General features: G+C 42.4%; 1 protein-coding gene across 24 annotated transcripts in view; it reads right to left on the bottom strand.

Moving 5' to 3' along the window:
• Positions 1–16037, bottom strand: part of elna (elastin a) — a 76113-nt gene that overhangs the window by 4266 nt on the left and 55810 nt on the right. For 5 of the 24 annotated variants that reach the window (XM_035385303.1, XM_035385306.1, XM_035385315.1 and 2 more), the window contains 23 exons: positions 15878–15934; positions 15752–15784; positions 15483–15587; positions 14397–14438; positions 13792–13830; positions 13423–13443; positions 13293–13307; positions 12720–12776; positions 12594–12626; positions 12476–12490; positions 12308–12322; positions 12189–12209; positions 10329–10352; positions 9848–9889; positions 9137–9160; positions 8651–8692; positions 5493–5516; positions 5011–5052; positions 3340–3381; positions 3186–3221; positions 1694–1747; positions 1541–1573; positions 1204–1248 (listed from right to left, as the gene is read on the bottom strand). In XM_035385303.1, the coding sequence (XP_035241194.1) occupies positions 1204–1248; positions 1541–1573; positions 1694–1747; positions 3186–3221; positions 3340–3381; positions 5011–5052; positions 5493–5516; positions 8651–8692; positions 9137–9160; positions 9848–9889; positions 10329–10352; positions 12189–12209; positions 12308–12322; positions 12476–12490; positions 12594–12626; positions 12720–12776; positions 13293–13307; positions 13423–13443; positions 13792–13830; positions 14397–14438; positions 15483–15587; positions 15752–15784; positions 15878–15934 (861 nt within the window). The remainder of the gene's footprint in view (positions 1–1203; positions 1249–1540; positions 1574–1693; positions 1748–3185; positions 3222–3339; positions 3382–5010; positions 5053–5492; positions 5517–8650; positions 8693–9136; positions 9161–9847; positions 9890–10328; positions 10353–12188; positions 12210–12307; positions 12323–12475; positions 12491–12593; positions 12627–12719; positions 12777–13292; positions 13308–13422; positions 13444–13791; positions 13831–14396; positions 14439–15482; positions 15588–15751; positions 15785–15877; positions 15935–16037) is intronic. The other 19 variants (XM_035385319.1, XM_035385326.1, XM_035385325.1 and 16 more) reach the window with 17 other exon arrangements.

Raw genomic sequence — 16037 nt, 5'->3', positions numbered from 1 at the left:
AGGTTAACGTGTTCTCTTTGGAACTCTCGAACACTTTGTGCCTCATTTCTAAATTTCAGTTTCAAGAGGAAACACGAAGGGATGAGCTTTATTCTCCTACAGGCTGCACATCTCTCTCTCTCTCTGATTGTCTGTCTGTGTGTCTCTTTCTCTCTTCCTCTCTGTTCTAGTGTACTATCCCACAGAAGCACTGTTATTCCTGGGAGGAGTCGCTGCTTCTATGCCCAGCTCAGAACAAACGAACCCAGAGAATATCTGCTATTACAATGTGTGCAAAACTAAATATGTATTAATATGAAATTAGCATCTACACTTTGTCCCAGGTTTGATACAACAACAATGACAATGAGTCTTGTCCTTCATGATCGTTAAAAAAAGAAATTCCCTCCTCATAGTCTAGGTCAAAACCCACTGTGTGAATAAATCAGGATGATGTCCCATCCAGCACAGTCCTCCCCTCTCTGCACTGTGCTACTGCACAGGGACTGGCCTTCCCATCCCGCACAGTCCTCCCGTCTCTGCACTGTGCTACTGCACAGGGACTGGCCTTCCCATCCAGCACAGTCCTCCCCTCTCTGGGCTGTGCTACTGCACAGGGACTGGCCTTCCCATCCAGCACAGTCCTCTCCTCTCTGGGCTGTGCTACTGCACAGGGACTGGCCTTCCCATCCAGCACAGTCCTCCCCTCTCTGCACTGTGCTACTGCACAGGGACTGGCCTTCCCATCCAGCACAGTCCTCCCCTCTCTGCACTGTGCTACTGCACTGGGACTGGCCTTCCCATCCAGCACAGTCCTCCCCTCTCTGCACTGTGCTACTGCACAGGGACTGGCCTTCCCGTATATCACAGTCCTCCCCTCTCTGCACTGTGCTACTGCACAGGGACTGGCCTTCCCGTATATCACAGTCCTCCCTTCTCTGCACTGTGCTACTGCACAGGGACTGGCCTTCCCGTATATCACAGTCCTCCCCTCTCTGCACTGTGCTACTGCACAGGGACTGGCCTTCCCGTATATCACAGTCCTCCTGTCTCTGTACTGTGCTACTGCACAGGGACTGGCCTTCCCATATATCACAGTCCTCCTGTCTCTGTACTGTGCTACTGCACAGGGACTGGCCTTCCCATATATCACAGTCCTCCCCTCTCTGGACTTTGGCCTTGTGTGCCTATTAAAACTGAAAGCAGGAGGATGGTCCTTCGTACCTGGATAGGGCTGCTGATATCCCCCATAGCCCGGTACAGCGCCACCTGTAGGGGAACACGTGCATAGCGCTCACTCTCAGCATTACAGTATCATGAGGCCTAAAACTCAGTCACAGTTCCCCTCTGACCTTAGGGAGCGTGTGTGCGTGTGTGTGTGAGAGTGTGTCTCTGTGTGTGTGTGTCTGTGTGAGAGTGTGTGTGCATGTGTGTGATTAGGTGTGTGTGTGTGTGTGTGTGTGTGTGAGAGTGTGTCTCTGTGTGTGTGTGTCTGTGGGAGAGTGTGTGTGCATGTGTGTGATTAGGTGTGTGTGTGTGTGTGTATTAATATTGTACCCACCAGCTGGATATCCTGTTCCCAAGGAGCCATAGCCTGAGGATGATCAGGGGAAAAATATTATTACGACGATGACGACAATAATAATAAAAATTACTATTATGATTATTATATATGCAAATATAATCATTTGGTGAGTTTTAAAGTGCACTATACCTGGCTTGGGGGGCTTAGCGACTCCCAAACCCACACCAGTTGGATATCTTATGCCTGAAGAGGGAGACGTTCGGTTGATTAAGTTTGCAGAAAGGGCATGCAGTCAGAGTGTGTGTGTGTGTGTGTGTGTGTGTGTGTGCGCGTGCCTGTGTGTGCGTGTGTTTGTATGTGTATGTATCCGCGTGTCTGTGACTGTGTGTGTGTGTTTGTGTGTGTGTGTGCGCAGGTGTGTGTGTGTTTGTATGTGTATGTATCCGCGTGTCTGTGACTGTGTGTGTGTGCGTGTGCGTGTTTGTGTGTGTGCGTACGCAGGTGTGTTTGTGTGCGTGTGTATGTGCGTGTGTGCTTGTATGTGTATGTATCCGTGTGTCTGTGACTGTGTGTGTGTGTTTGTGTGGTGTGTGCGCAGGTGTGCTTGTGTGTGTGTGTTTGTATGTGTATGTATCCGCGTGTCTGTGACTGTGTGTGTGTGTGTGTGTGTGTGTGTGTACGCAGGTGTGTTTGTGTGCGTGTGTATGTGCGCGTGTGCTTGTATGTGTATGTATCCGTGTGTCTGTGACTGTGTGTGTGTGTTTGTGTGGTGTGTGTCCGCGTGTGTGTGTTTGTGTGGTGTGTGTCTGTGTGTGTGTGCGTGCTTCTGTGTATTTTTGTGGACAGGCATAATCAGATCACCACGCAGAGCCTCCAGGGGGCATAACAGCTTTTCTAATTTCCTGCATCCCAGGGGGGTGTCTGGCCCAGCTTCAATCAGAGTCACCCCCCCCCCCCCCCCCCCCCCGCCAGGATGCCGAGAAGCCAGGACCGATGGCATTTCCTGCCCAACAGTCACTCTGTCTGAGCCTCACTTATCTGAGAACAGTGATAACCTGCCCAACGGTCACTCTGTCTGATCCCCACTGATCTGAGAACAGTGATAACCTGCCCAACGGTCACTCTGTCTGAGCCCCACTGATCTGAGAACAGTGATAACCTGCCCAACGGTCACTCTGTCTGAGCCCCACTGATCTGAGAACAGTGATAACCTGCCCAACGGTCACTCTGTCTGAGCCCCACTGATCTGAGAACAGTGATAACCTGCCCAACGGTCACTCTGTCTGATCCACACTGATCTGAGAACAGTGATAACCTGCCCAACGGTCACTCTGTCTGAGCCCCACTGATCTGAGAACAGTGATAACCTGCCCAACGGTCACTCTGTCTGAGTCACACTGATCTGAGAACAGTGATAATTGCTGAATGATCAGCCTGTGCTGTGCTACTCTGAGCACAGTGATAATCTGCAGTACTTCTGGTCATACCTGACTGCTGTGCCTGGCTAAACTTTCATGGGGTCAATGAGAAATAAAGCATCAACATCACCACACACACACACACACATGCACACACGCACGCACGCATGCACACACACACACGCATGCACACACGCACGCACGCATGCACACACACACGCATGCACACACACACACGCATGCACACACAGACGCTACACTACCTCCAGTTGAAGGCAGAACACCAGCTCCCCCTGCTCCTAAAGTAGACAGAAATAATAAGTACACATTCCTTAGCGAATACGTATCCTCTTGCTTATCCAGGAAACATGTGACTATGTGTATTGCTCTGTGACTGTGGCGACAGGTATTCCTTACCTGGAGGTTTCGGGGGCTTGGCTCCACCACCATAATACTGAACTGGGGGGAGAAAGATCCCAGCACACTGTCAGTACAGCCAGTTCTGTACTGTTAGCAGTAACATTGCACTGTTAGCATTGGTGTCTGTATGCTATATATGTTTAGCATTGGTGTCTGTATGGTATGTATGTTTAGCATTGGTGTCTGTATGCTATGTATGTCTAGCATTTATGTCTGTACTGTTCTGTACTGCCAATTAGACTGTACTTTTTTGCATTGCTCATTTATTGACCTTTCAGAATTATTACAGGTTCATAAAGACAGTTGTCATTAAAAACACTGAATTATTTTGCTGTTACAATAAAACATCAATACTAAGTAGACTAAAAATTAAAAATGTTGCAATTATCTAAGCTAAAATCTAATACCTCATATCGCAAATCTAAAATCTTTTGCGATCAGTGTTACAGGCTAACAGGGCATAACCCACAATGTCACCTTATGTAACATTACCACGGTAGATATATACGGAGGATGAGTGCTATTTCCATGAATTGTAAGACTACTGGGAGAAATAGGAGCAGATCATAGACTGCAATACTCTTATAGTGTTGCATTAAAATTACTAGTGCTTGTACATTTGGCGCTAGCAGGAAAAAGGAACATTTCAGTTATTGTTATTAAGCAAGAACTGTGGTCTCATAAGCATAGATACTGTGTTGATAACGTGTTATTTAAATGGTTTGTGCTTTGAACACAATACAGTTTGAAAATAGGAAGTACGTGTCTTCCTAACATGAAGTACATTAAATATGTGCTCATGTGTTGGATGTTCAATTCAGTATCATGTATAATGTTTTTCACACACTGTATCAAATAAGCCTCGTTGAAAAGTTTAGAATAATGCTTTATGTTGTCTGCTATTTTCAAGCACACTTAGGGAATTGTCTTTGAGGTGAAGAAACCAAATGAAAGATGAGATGGAAAGATGAAAAAAACACAAGGCCAGGGGCCTCATTCACAAAACTTTTCTTAAATTATTCTTATTTCTGTTCTTAAAAATGTTCCTACGAAAAACCAATATGGAATTCATGACGCATGGGCAGACCTTTGTTTCTGCGCATATCCCAGGTGTATAAGATGATGAATGCTGACTGCTTGTAAATTTTATGTTTGAAATACTGCAAAACAACCATGAACAAATACAGATAAGGAAAAAATGATGAATGCCGCAACGTTCGTGGAAACGTTCTTGCAAACAGTTTACAACCAAATGTGATCGTACGCATGTTTCGTGAATGAGGCCCCAGGTCACATGAACAGATGTATCAAACAATGGAATATTAGGCTGAAAAGACACTCTTCCCCAGACAGTACTTTTTGGACTTTTAAATTCCTAAAAATGTCAGCACATTCCATAGACAGACCAACAAATGGCTCAGTATTGTGTTCACATCCACTTTTTTTGTAATCCAATATATGGTCACCTTGGCATGTGGCTTATTTTGTATATATAGGCATATATGTAATAAAATCATCATTACTTTTTACAGATATAGAGTGTATACTTTGTGTATGTAAGTAACATGCCTTTTTTTTTGCATTGAAAACATTTGTATATAAACTAATTATGCATCCTATATAAGGACAAAATGTTGAGGTATGTTTTTTTTTGAGGTATAAACCTACGTCCATAGCCTGCATATGGATATCCAACAGCAGGGCCGACCCCTGCAGATTGAGGCCAAGGGTTAAAGTTCAGGTGTATTAACAGGTACAGGAGATAATGTTGTCCAACAGGTGTGCATTTGGATTCCACTGCACATTTAATTCAACAGTAATCACGCAGTACATCAGCAGCAGTGTTTGGTGCCATCGTGTGGTAAAACATTTTTATGGCAGTCCAATTTGGTGTCTTGTGTTGCGTATTTTTCATGTTGTAAAAATATGCAATCAAATTCAATTAATCACATTAGAACAAATTACCAGATTTTATGATTTAAACAGCATTTCATAATCCTACTGATTAAAACTATTGCTTGCAAACTTATAAGGCTGTAAAGCAGTACATGTTCTGCACTGCTCACTGTACTGATGACAATATAGTTTTATGATGCCTTTAACTTTAATTTTGTCAGTAATTGTGTCATTAACATCGCTGTGGTACTCACCTCCTGGTTGGACTCCTGTAGCAACTGGCAGAGAAAAATGAGAAAGATTAATAATGTTAATAAGTTTTCATACGGCATTCATTTATTTATCAGACGGCTGTGTTCTGCTGAATGTGACAGGACTGTTTCTGTGCATGGGCAGAAGATGGAGCAACTGGTGAGTTCAGGTAGACCATGAGAGTCAAGCCTGGCTCCCCACACAATATCAACCAGGAGAAACCACAAACCACACCATATCAACCAGGAGAAACCACAAAACCACACCATATCCAACAGGAGAACCCACAACCACAAAACCACACAATATCAACCTAGAGAAACCATGAAACCACACAATATCAACCAAAAAAATCCATAACCACAAAACCATGCAATATCAAGCAGGAGAAACCACAAAATCACACAATATCAACCAGGAGAAACCACAAAACCACACCATATCAACCAGGAGAAACCACAAAACCACACCATATCAACCAGGAGAACCCACAAAATCACACAATATCAACCAAGAGAAACCACAACCACAAAACCATGCAATATCAACCAAGAGAAACCACAAAACCACACCATATCAACCAGTAGATACCACAAAACCACACCATATGAACCAAGAAAAACCACAAAACCACACCATATCAACCAGTAGATACCACAAAACCACACCATATCAACCAGAAGAAACCACAAAACCACACCATATCAACCAGGAGAAACCACAAAACTACACCATATCAACCAGGAGAAACCACAACCACGAAATCACACAATATCAACCAAGATAAACCACAAAACCACACAATATCAACCTAGAGAAACCATGAAACCACACAATATCAGCCAAGAAAATCCATAACCACAAAACCATGCAATATCAAGCAAGAGAAACCACAAAATCACACAATATCAACCAGGAGAAACCACAAAACCACACCATATCAACCAGGAGAAACCACAAAACCACACCATATCAACCAGGAGAACCCACAAAATCACACAATATCAACCAAGAGAAACCACAACCACAAAACCATGCAATATCAACCAAGAGAAACCACAAAACCACACCATATCAACCAGTAGATACCACAAAACCACACCATATGAACCAAGAAAAACCACAAAACCACACCATATCAACCAGTAGATACCACAAAACCACACCATATCAACCAGGAGAAACCACAAAACCACACCATATCAACCAGGAGAAACCACAAAACCACACCATATCAACCAGGAGAAACCACAACCACGAAATCACACAATATCAACCAAGAGAAACCACAAAACCACACAATATCAACCTAGAGAAACCATGAAACCACACAATATCAGCCAAGAAAATCCATAACCACAAAACCACGCAATATCAAGCAGGAGAAACCATTGACGTCTGTACTGCTCTGTACTGTCAATTAGACTGTACTTTTTTATTGCTTATTTATTGACCTTTCAGAATTATTACAGGTTCATAAAGACAGTAGTCATTAAAAACACTGAATTATTTTGCTGTTACAATAAAACATCAATACTAAGTAGACAAAAAATTTAAAATGTTGCAATTATCTAAGCTAAAATCTAATACCTCATATCTCAAATCTAAAATCTTTTGCGATCAGTGTTACAGGCTAACAGGGCATAACCCACTTATAGACAACTGCTCGAGAGTTTACCACAGAAATAAGCACAGGACTCTCACTCCTTACAGATATTAAGCTCTGTACCCCATGTAAACACACGAAACTCAGTGACAGTAATGCTCCAAACGTGGGTTGTTTTGTGTTTCTTCCTCATTTACTTCTTAGTATTCTTCTTCTTAATTTCCCCAACTGATTACATCAATTGAAAGAGCTGACTTCAAAACTGTATGTTTATCTGAATGGACCTTATAAAGGACACAGAAATATTGTGGTTTGACATGAATAGAATCACCCACCGGTTGTATTCTCCGTAAGTAAATGTCACCTTATGTAACATTACCACCATAGATATATATGGAGGATGAGTGCTATTTCCATGAATTGTAAGACTACTGGAAGAAATAGGAGCAGATCATAGACTGCAATACTCTTATAGTGTTGCATTAAAATTACTAGTGCTTGAACATTTGGCGCTAGCAGGAAAAAGGAACATTTCAGTTATTGTTATTAAGCAAGAACTGTGGTCTCATAAGCATAGATACTGTGTTGATAACGTGTTATTTAAATGGTTTGTGCTTTGAACACAATACAGTTTGAAAATAGGAAGTACGTGTCTTCCTAACATGAAGTACATTAAATATGTGCTCATGTGTTGGATGTTCAATTCAGTATCATGTATAATGTTTTTCACACACTGTATCAAATAAGCCTCGTTGAAAAGTTTAGAATAATGCTTTATGTTGTCTGCTATTTTCAAGCACACTTAGAGAATTGTCTTTGAGGTGAAGAAACCAAATGAAAGATGAGATGGAAAGATGAAAAAAACACAAGGCCAGGGGCCTCATTCACAAAACTTTTCTTAAATTATTCTTATTTCTGTTCTTAAAAATGTTCCTACGAAAAACCAATATGGAATTCATGACGCATGGGCAGACCTTTGTTTCTGCGCATATCCCAGGTGTATAAGATGATGAATGCTGACTGCTTGTAAATTTTATGTTTGAAATACTGCAAAACAACCATGAACAAATACAGATAAGGAAAAAATGACGAATGCCGCAACGTTCGTGGAAACGTTCTTACAAACAGTTTACAACCAAATGTGATCGTACGCATGTTTCGTGAATGAGGCCCCAGGTCACATGAACAGATGTATCAAACAATGGAATATTAGGCTGAAAAGACACTCTTCCCCAGACAGTACTTTTTGGACTTTTAAATTCCTAAAAATGTCAGCACATTCCATAGACAGACCAACAAATGGCTCAGTATTGTGTTCACATCCACTTTTTTTGTAATCCAATATATGGTCACCTTGGCATGTGGCTTATTTTGTATATATAGGCATATATGTAATAAAATCATCATTACTTTTTACAGATATAGAGTGTATACTTTGTGTATGTAAGTAACATGCCTTTTTTTTGCATTGAAAACATTTGTATATAACCTAATTATGTATCCTGTATAAGGACAAAATGTTGAGGTATGTTTTTTGTTGAGGTATAAACCTACGTCCATAGCCTGCATATGGATATCCAACAGCAGGGCCGACCCCTGCAGATTGAGGCCAAGGGTTAAAGTTCAGGTGTATTAACAGGAACAGGAGATAATGTTGTCCAACAGGTGTGCATTTGGATTCCACTGCACATTTAATTCAACAGTAATCACGCAGTACATCAGCAGCAGTGTTTGGTGCCATCGTGTGGTAAAACATTTTTATAGCAGTCCAATTTGGTGTCTTGTGTTGCGTATTTTTTGCGTATGTTGTAAAAATATGCAATCAAATTCAATTAATCACATTAGAACAAATGACCAGATTTTATGACTTAAACAGCATTTCATTATCCTACTGATTAAAACTATTGCTTGCAAACTTATAAGGCTGTAAAGCAGTACATTTTCTGCACTGCTCACTGTACTGATGACAATATAATTTTATGATGCCTTTAACTTTAATTTTGTCAGTAATTGTGTCATTACCATCGCTGTGGTACTCACCTCCTGGTTGGACTCCTGTAGCAACTGGCAGAGAAAAATTAGAAAGATTAATAATGTTAATAAGTTTTCATACGGAATTCATTTATTTATCAGACGGCTGTGTTCTGCTGAATGTGACAGGACTGTTTCTGTGCATGGGCAGAAGATGGAGCAACTGGTGAGTTCAGGTAGACCATGAGAGTCAAGCCTGGCTCCCCACACAATATCAACCAGGCGAAACCACAAAACCACACCATATCAACCAGGAGAAACCACAAACCACACCATATCAACCAGGAGAAACCACAAAACCACACCATATCAACCAGGAGAAACCACAAAACCACACCATATCAAACAGGAGAACCCACAACCACAAAACCACACCATATCAAACAGGAGAACCCACAACCACAAAACCACACCATATCAACCAAGAGAAAGCACAACCACAAAACCACACAATATCAACCAAGAAAATCCATAACCACAAAACCATGCAATATCAAGTAGGAGAAACCACAGAATCACACAATATCAACCAGGAGAAACCACATCCACTTTTTTTGTAATCCAATATATGGTCACCTTGGCATGTGGCTTATATGTATACTTTGTGTATGTAAGTAACATGCCTTTTTTTGCATTGAAAACATTTGTATATAAACTAATTATGTATCCTATCTAAGGACAAAATGTTGAGGTATGTTTTTTTTTGAGGTATAAACCTACGTCCATAGCCTGCATATGGATATCCAACAGCAGGGCCGACCCCTGCAGATTGAGGCCAAGGGTTAAAGTTCAGGTGTATTAACAGGTACAGGAGATGTGTTGTCCAACAGGTGTGCATTTGGATTCCACTGCACATTTAATTCAACAGTAATCACGCAGTACATCAGCAGCAGTGTTTGGTGCCATCGTGTGGTAAAACATTTTTATGGCAGTCCAATTTGGTGTCTTGTGTTGTGTATTTTTCATGTTGTAAAAATATGCAATCAAATTCAATTAATCACATTAGAACAAATGATCAGATTTTATGACTTAAACAGCATTTCATAATCCAACTGATTAAAACTATTGCTTGCAAACTTATAAGGCTGTAAAGCAGTACATTTTCTGCACTGCTCACTGTACTGATGACAATATAGTTTTATGATGCCTTTAACTTTAATTTTGTCAGTAATTGTGTCATTACCATCGCTGTGGTACTCACCTCCTGGTTGGACTCCTGTAGCAACTGGCAGAGAAAAATTAGAAAGATTAATAATGTTAATAAGTTTTCATACGGAATTCATTTATTTATCAGACGGCTGTGTTCTGCTGAATGTGACAAGACTGTTTCTGTGCATGGGCAGAAGATGGAGAAACTGGTGAGTTCAGGTAGACCAGGAGAGTTAAGCCTGGCTCCCCACACAATATCAACCAGGAGAAACCACAAAACCACACCATATCAACCAGGAGAAACCACAAAACCACACCATATCAAACAGGAGAACCCACAACCATAAAACCACACATATCAACCAAGAGAAAGCACAACCACAAAACCACACCATATCAACCAGGAGAAACCACAAAACCACACCATATCAACCAGGGGAAACCACAAAACCACACCATATCAACCAGGAGAAACCACAAACCACACCATATCAACCAGGAGAAACCACAAAACCACACCATATCAAACAGGAGAACCCACAACCACAAAACCACACATATCAACCAAGAGAAAGCACAACCACAAAACCACACAATATCAACCAAGAAAATACATAACCATAAAACCATGCAATATCAAGTAGGAGAAAGCACAAACCACACCATATAGACCAGGAGAAACCACCACCACACAATAATGCAATATCAACCAAGAGAAACCACAAAACCACACAATATCAACCAAGAGAAACCACAAAACCACACCATATCAACCAGGAGAAACCGCAAAACCACACAATGTCAACCAGGAGAAACCACAAAACCACACCATATCAACCAGGAGAAACCACAAAACCACACCATATCAACCAGGAGAACCCACAAAATCACACAATATCAACCAAGAGAAACCATGCAATATCAACCCAGAGAAACCACAAAACCACACAATATCAACCAAGAGAAACCACAACCACAAAACCATTCAATATCAACCAAGAAAAACCACAAAACCACACCATATCAACCAGTAGATACCACAAAACCACACCATATCAACCAGTAGATACCACAAAACCACACCATATCAACCAGAAGAAACCAGAAAACCACACCATATCCACCAGGAGAAACCACAAATCACACCATATAGACCAGGAGAAACCACCACCACACAATCATGCAATATCAACCAAGAGAAACCACAAAACCACACCATATCAACCAGGAGAAACCAAAAAACTACACAATGTCAACCAGGAGAAACCACAAAACCACACCATATCAACCAGGAGAAACCACAAAACCACACCATATCAACCAGGAGAAACCACAAAAGCACACAATATCAACCAAGAGAAACCATGCAATATCAACCCAGAGAAACCACAAAACCACACAATATCAACCAAGAGAAACCACAACCACAAAACCATTCAATATCAACCAAGAAAAACCACAAAACCACACCATATCAACCAGTAGATACCACAAAACCACACCATATAAACCAGGAGAAACCAGAAAACCACACCATATCAACCAGGAGAAACCACAAATCACACCATATAGATCAGGAGAAACCACCACCACACAATCATGCAATATCAACCCAGAGAAACCACAAAACCACACAATATCAACCAAGAGAAACCACAAAACCACACCACATCAACCATGAGAAACCAGAAAACCACACCATATTCAACCTATCATGATCAGAATCCTGGAACCAAGACGTATATGGGGGTGTCTCTGTATGCCTGTGTGTGTGTGCATGAATGCCTGTATGTGCACGTGTATGTGTGTGAGTCTGCAAGTATACGTGTGTATTTTTGCGTGTTTATTTGTGAGGTCATTCAAAGGCCAGTTTCACACAAATAAAAGAGCAAAAATTTGAAACCACACTTACCACTTGGCTGAACGCCACCAACTATAATAAGAGATATAAATTCTTATAATCAATGAGAAATTCTAATATAATAAATACAAACAGAGTAAATTATCAAACAGAACTAAAAACATACTTACCACCAGGATGTACACCTACACCAAATACAAAACAAAAAAGTATTAAAACTCAACAAATGAAAATTAGTTTAGTTTGAGAAAATATGATAATAAGGTGGTTAATAATAAAATCACGATATACAAAATATAAATAGAAACAATTATCAGAAAATAAAGAAACACACTTACCGCCAGGCTGCACTCCTACACCAAATATAAAACAAAAACTATTAAAACAGAGCAATTGTAAAATTTGTGTACAGTTTTTTTCAGAAAATGCAAGAAAAAGAAATGGGAATGCCCTTACCGTATTTGGGGGGTTTAACTCCAGCTGGATAGCCTGAAATATAAAACATCATGATGCCCTATTGGTGCAGTGACTCAAAGTGGCAGAATGTGCTCCATAGCCCCGCCCCAGTGGCGCAGGCCTTACCTACACCGCCGGTCCCGACCCCTCCCACACCTCCAGCCACTCCCCCGCTGGGCAGTCCTGCAGAACGGGGTACACACACACATCAGAGGTCTGTATGTGTGGAGCCCATTTCACTTTCAGTGAATAATAAATGTGTAATGCACACCTGTAGAAACACCTGCACAATCTGAGAGAAGCAAGAGGAAATCACACAATGCACACTGTGTGTAAGTACGGGCGTGTGGCTGTATGCCTGTGTGTGTGTGTGCGTGTGTGTGTGTGTGAATTCATGTGTGTGTGTGAGTGTGTATGCACGTGCGTGAAGTTATGTGTGTGAGTGTTTGTAGGTGTGTGTGAAAGCATATGTATGTGTGTGTGGGTGTTTGTGAGTGTGTGTGAATGCATGTGCGCGTGTGTGTGTGTGTGTGTGTGTGTGTGTGGTCATTTACAGGGCAGTTTTACAGTAATAAAATGAATAAAACTCCACCACCAACTATAATAGGAACAATTTCAATCATTATAATCAATGTGAAATTATGACATATAAAATATAAATTGAAACAACTATCAGAAAATAACAAAAAACATACTTACCACCAGGCTGCACTCCTACACCAAATATAAAACAAAAACTATTAAAACACAGCAATTGCTAAATTTGTGTACAGTATTTTCAGAAAATACAAAAAAAAGAAATTGGTTCAATTCCGTCAGATATACACACCTGTAGCAACCCCAGTAGCACCTGAGAAAAAAAAAAAACAAGAAGAATCATGCAATGTCTGCACAGGCTTCAAACAGGATGCTCTGTGTTTCAGTTTTTCTACGCCTTGTTAGTCTACCTTGGAAATCCACGTTGAGTGTTATATATGGAAAAAAGATATTTGTCGTCATGGGTTTTAAATCTGCAGAGATCTTGTGGGGAGAGAGGAACCTGTCCGATGACCTGAAGAGGGACGGGAAAGAGGTTTGGCCATGGAGCAGTGGGGGGAAGAGAGGAGGGCAGAGCGGCAGACGGAAGAGAGCAGTGGAGGAAGAGAGGAGGGCAGAGCAGCATGCGCTAAACTGGTGCGAGCAGCAGAGGCAGGCTTACTGGTTACAGGCAGCGCGTCCACAGAGGCATTGGCTCCTGCTAAAAGACAACACGGCGTCAGCACAACACGGTTCCGCCCCCTCCGCGCCCTGGCCCGAGCCGCGCGGTCGCGCGTTAGTGCCCGGCAGCGATTGGAACCTGGGCGCTAACGCACGGTTGGCAGCGATTGGGACCCGGGCGCTAACGCGCTAACGGCGCTCGGAGTGGGAAAACCACCGCGAACGGTGATACTTAAAGGCCTGAGCGCCGAGCAGAGAGATTAAGAAGCTTTAGCGGTCCTGTCAGGGGCACAGTAAAGCTGAAGAACGGTTAGGATGCTAAGCCCTGTATCCGAGAGGTTGCGGGTTCAATTCCATTGGCGACTAAGAGACTGGGGGTTTTCCCTCGGGGTGCTCACACAGATCTCTTCAGCATAATACTTAAAATGAGCTTGGATGTTCAAAATCCTGTAAGAACCATCAACATTTAAAAGCTAGAGTGACCTGAAGCTCTGCTAAAAAGTGTGTTTCACCTGTGGGATATCAGGAGGGAGAATGTATCAGAGGCATTAACTCTACCTGCCCTATTTCTACAGTGCCTATGGTCTGTATTTCTCTCTATATTACCTGGTGCTAAAGTCCCTCCAGGAGCCAGTATTGGATCCTTTGCTGTAAAATGCGGAATAATAGGATTACAATACAGAACATTATGACAAACAGTGTGCAGTGCACAGACAAGTGTTTTACATTGAGAAGAGCACAGGTGAGTGTTTTACATTGAGAGGAGCACAGGTGAGTGTTTTATAGTGAGAAGAGCAGAGGTGAGTGTTTTATAGTGAGAAGAGCACATGTGAGTGTTGTATAGTGAGAAGAGCACAGGTGAGTGTTGTATAGCGGGAAGAGCACAGGTGAGTGTTGTATAGTAAGAAGAGCACAGGTGAGTGTTATATAGTGAGAAGAGCACAGGTGAGTGTTGTATAGTGAGAAGAGCACAGGTGAATGTTGTATAGTGAGAAGAGCACAGGTGAGTGTTTTATAGTCAGAAGAGCACAGGTGAGTGTTGTATAGCGGGAAGAGCACAGGTGAGTGTTGTATAGAGAGAAGAGCACAGGTGACTGCTTTACATTGTGAAGAGCACAGGTGAGTGTTGTATAGTGAGAAGAGCACAGGTGAATGTTGTATAGTAAGAAGAGCACAGGTGAGTGTTGTATAGCAGGAAGAGCACAGGTGAGTGTTGTATAGAGAGAAGAGCACAGGTGACTGCTTTACATTGAAAAGAGCACAGGTGAGTGTTGTACATTGAGAAGAGCACAGGTGAGTGTTGTATAGTGAGAAGAGCACAAGTGAGTGTTGTATAGTGAGAAGAGTGCAGGTGAGTGTTGTATAGTGAGAAGAGCACAGGTGACTGCTTTACATTGAGAAGAGCACAGGTGAGTGTTGTACATTGAGAAGAGCACAGGTGAGTGTTGTACATTGAGAAGAGCACAGGTGAGTGTTGTATAGTGAGAAGAGCACAGGTGAGTGTTGTATAGTCAGAAGAGCACAGGTGAGTGTTGTATAGCGGGAAGAGCACAGGTGAGTGTTGTACATTGAGAAGAGCACAGGTGAGTGTTGTACATTGAGAAGAGCACAGGTGAGTGTTGTATAGCGAGAAGAGTACAGGTGAGTGTTGTATAGTGAGAAGAGCGCAGGTGAGAACAGGTGATTGGGTACCTGGTTTCACAGCGGGGATGGGCTGCCCTGTCCCAGCCGGTACTACACCAACACCTGTTCCCGTCGCTGTGGCTCCACCTACCGTCCCCGTGCTCACTGGCACACCTGTGCAGGGGAGCCACACACAAATCACACGGAACAGTCTAGAACAGCTGCCCTGCGGTTTTCTTGGGCAGGGATATTATCAACTGCAAAGATGTCCTTTTCACTCGAAATAAAATGCCATGTGACGTCATAGGAGGCTTGCACAATTTGGCCGATGCCCTTACCGTATTTGGGGGGTTTAACTCCAGCTGGATAGCCTGAAATATAAAACATCATGATGCCCTATTGGTGCAGTGACTCAAAGTGGCAGAATGCGCTCCATAGCCCCGCCCCAGTGGCGCAGGCCTTACCTACACCGCCGGTCCCGACCCCTCCCACACCTCCAGCCACTCCCCCGATGGGCAGCCCTACAGAACGGGGTACACACACGCATCAGAGGTCTGTATGTGTGGAGCCCATTTCACTTTCAGTGAATGATAAATGTGTAATGCACACCTGTAGAAACACCTG

Source organism: Anguilla anguilla, chromosome 12 (genome assembly GCF_013347855.1).
Source record: "Anguilla anguilla isolate fAngAng1 chromosome 12, fAngAng1.pri, whole genome shotgun sequence".
Lineage (NCBI taxonomy): Eukaryota > Metazoa > Chordata > Actinopteri > Anguilliformes > Anguillidae > Anguilla > Anguilla anguilla.
This window is presented reverse-complemented; position numbering and strand designations above follow the sequence as displayed.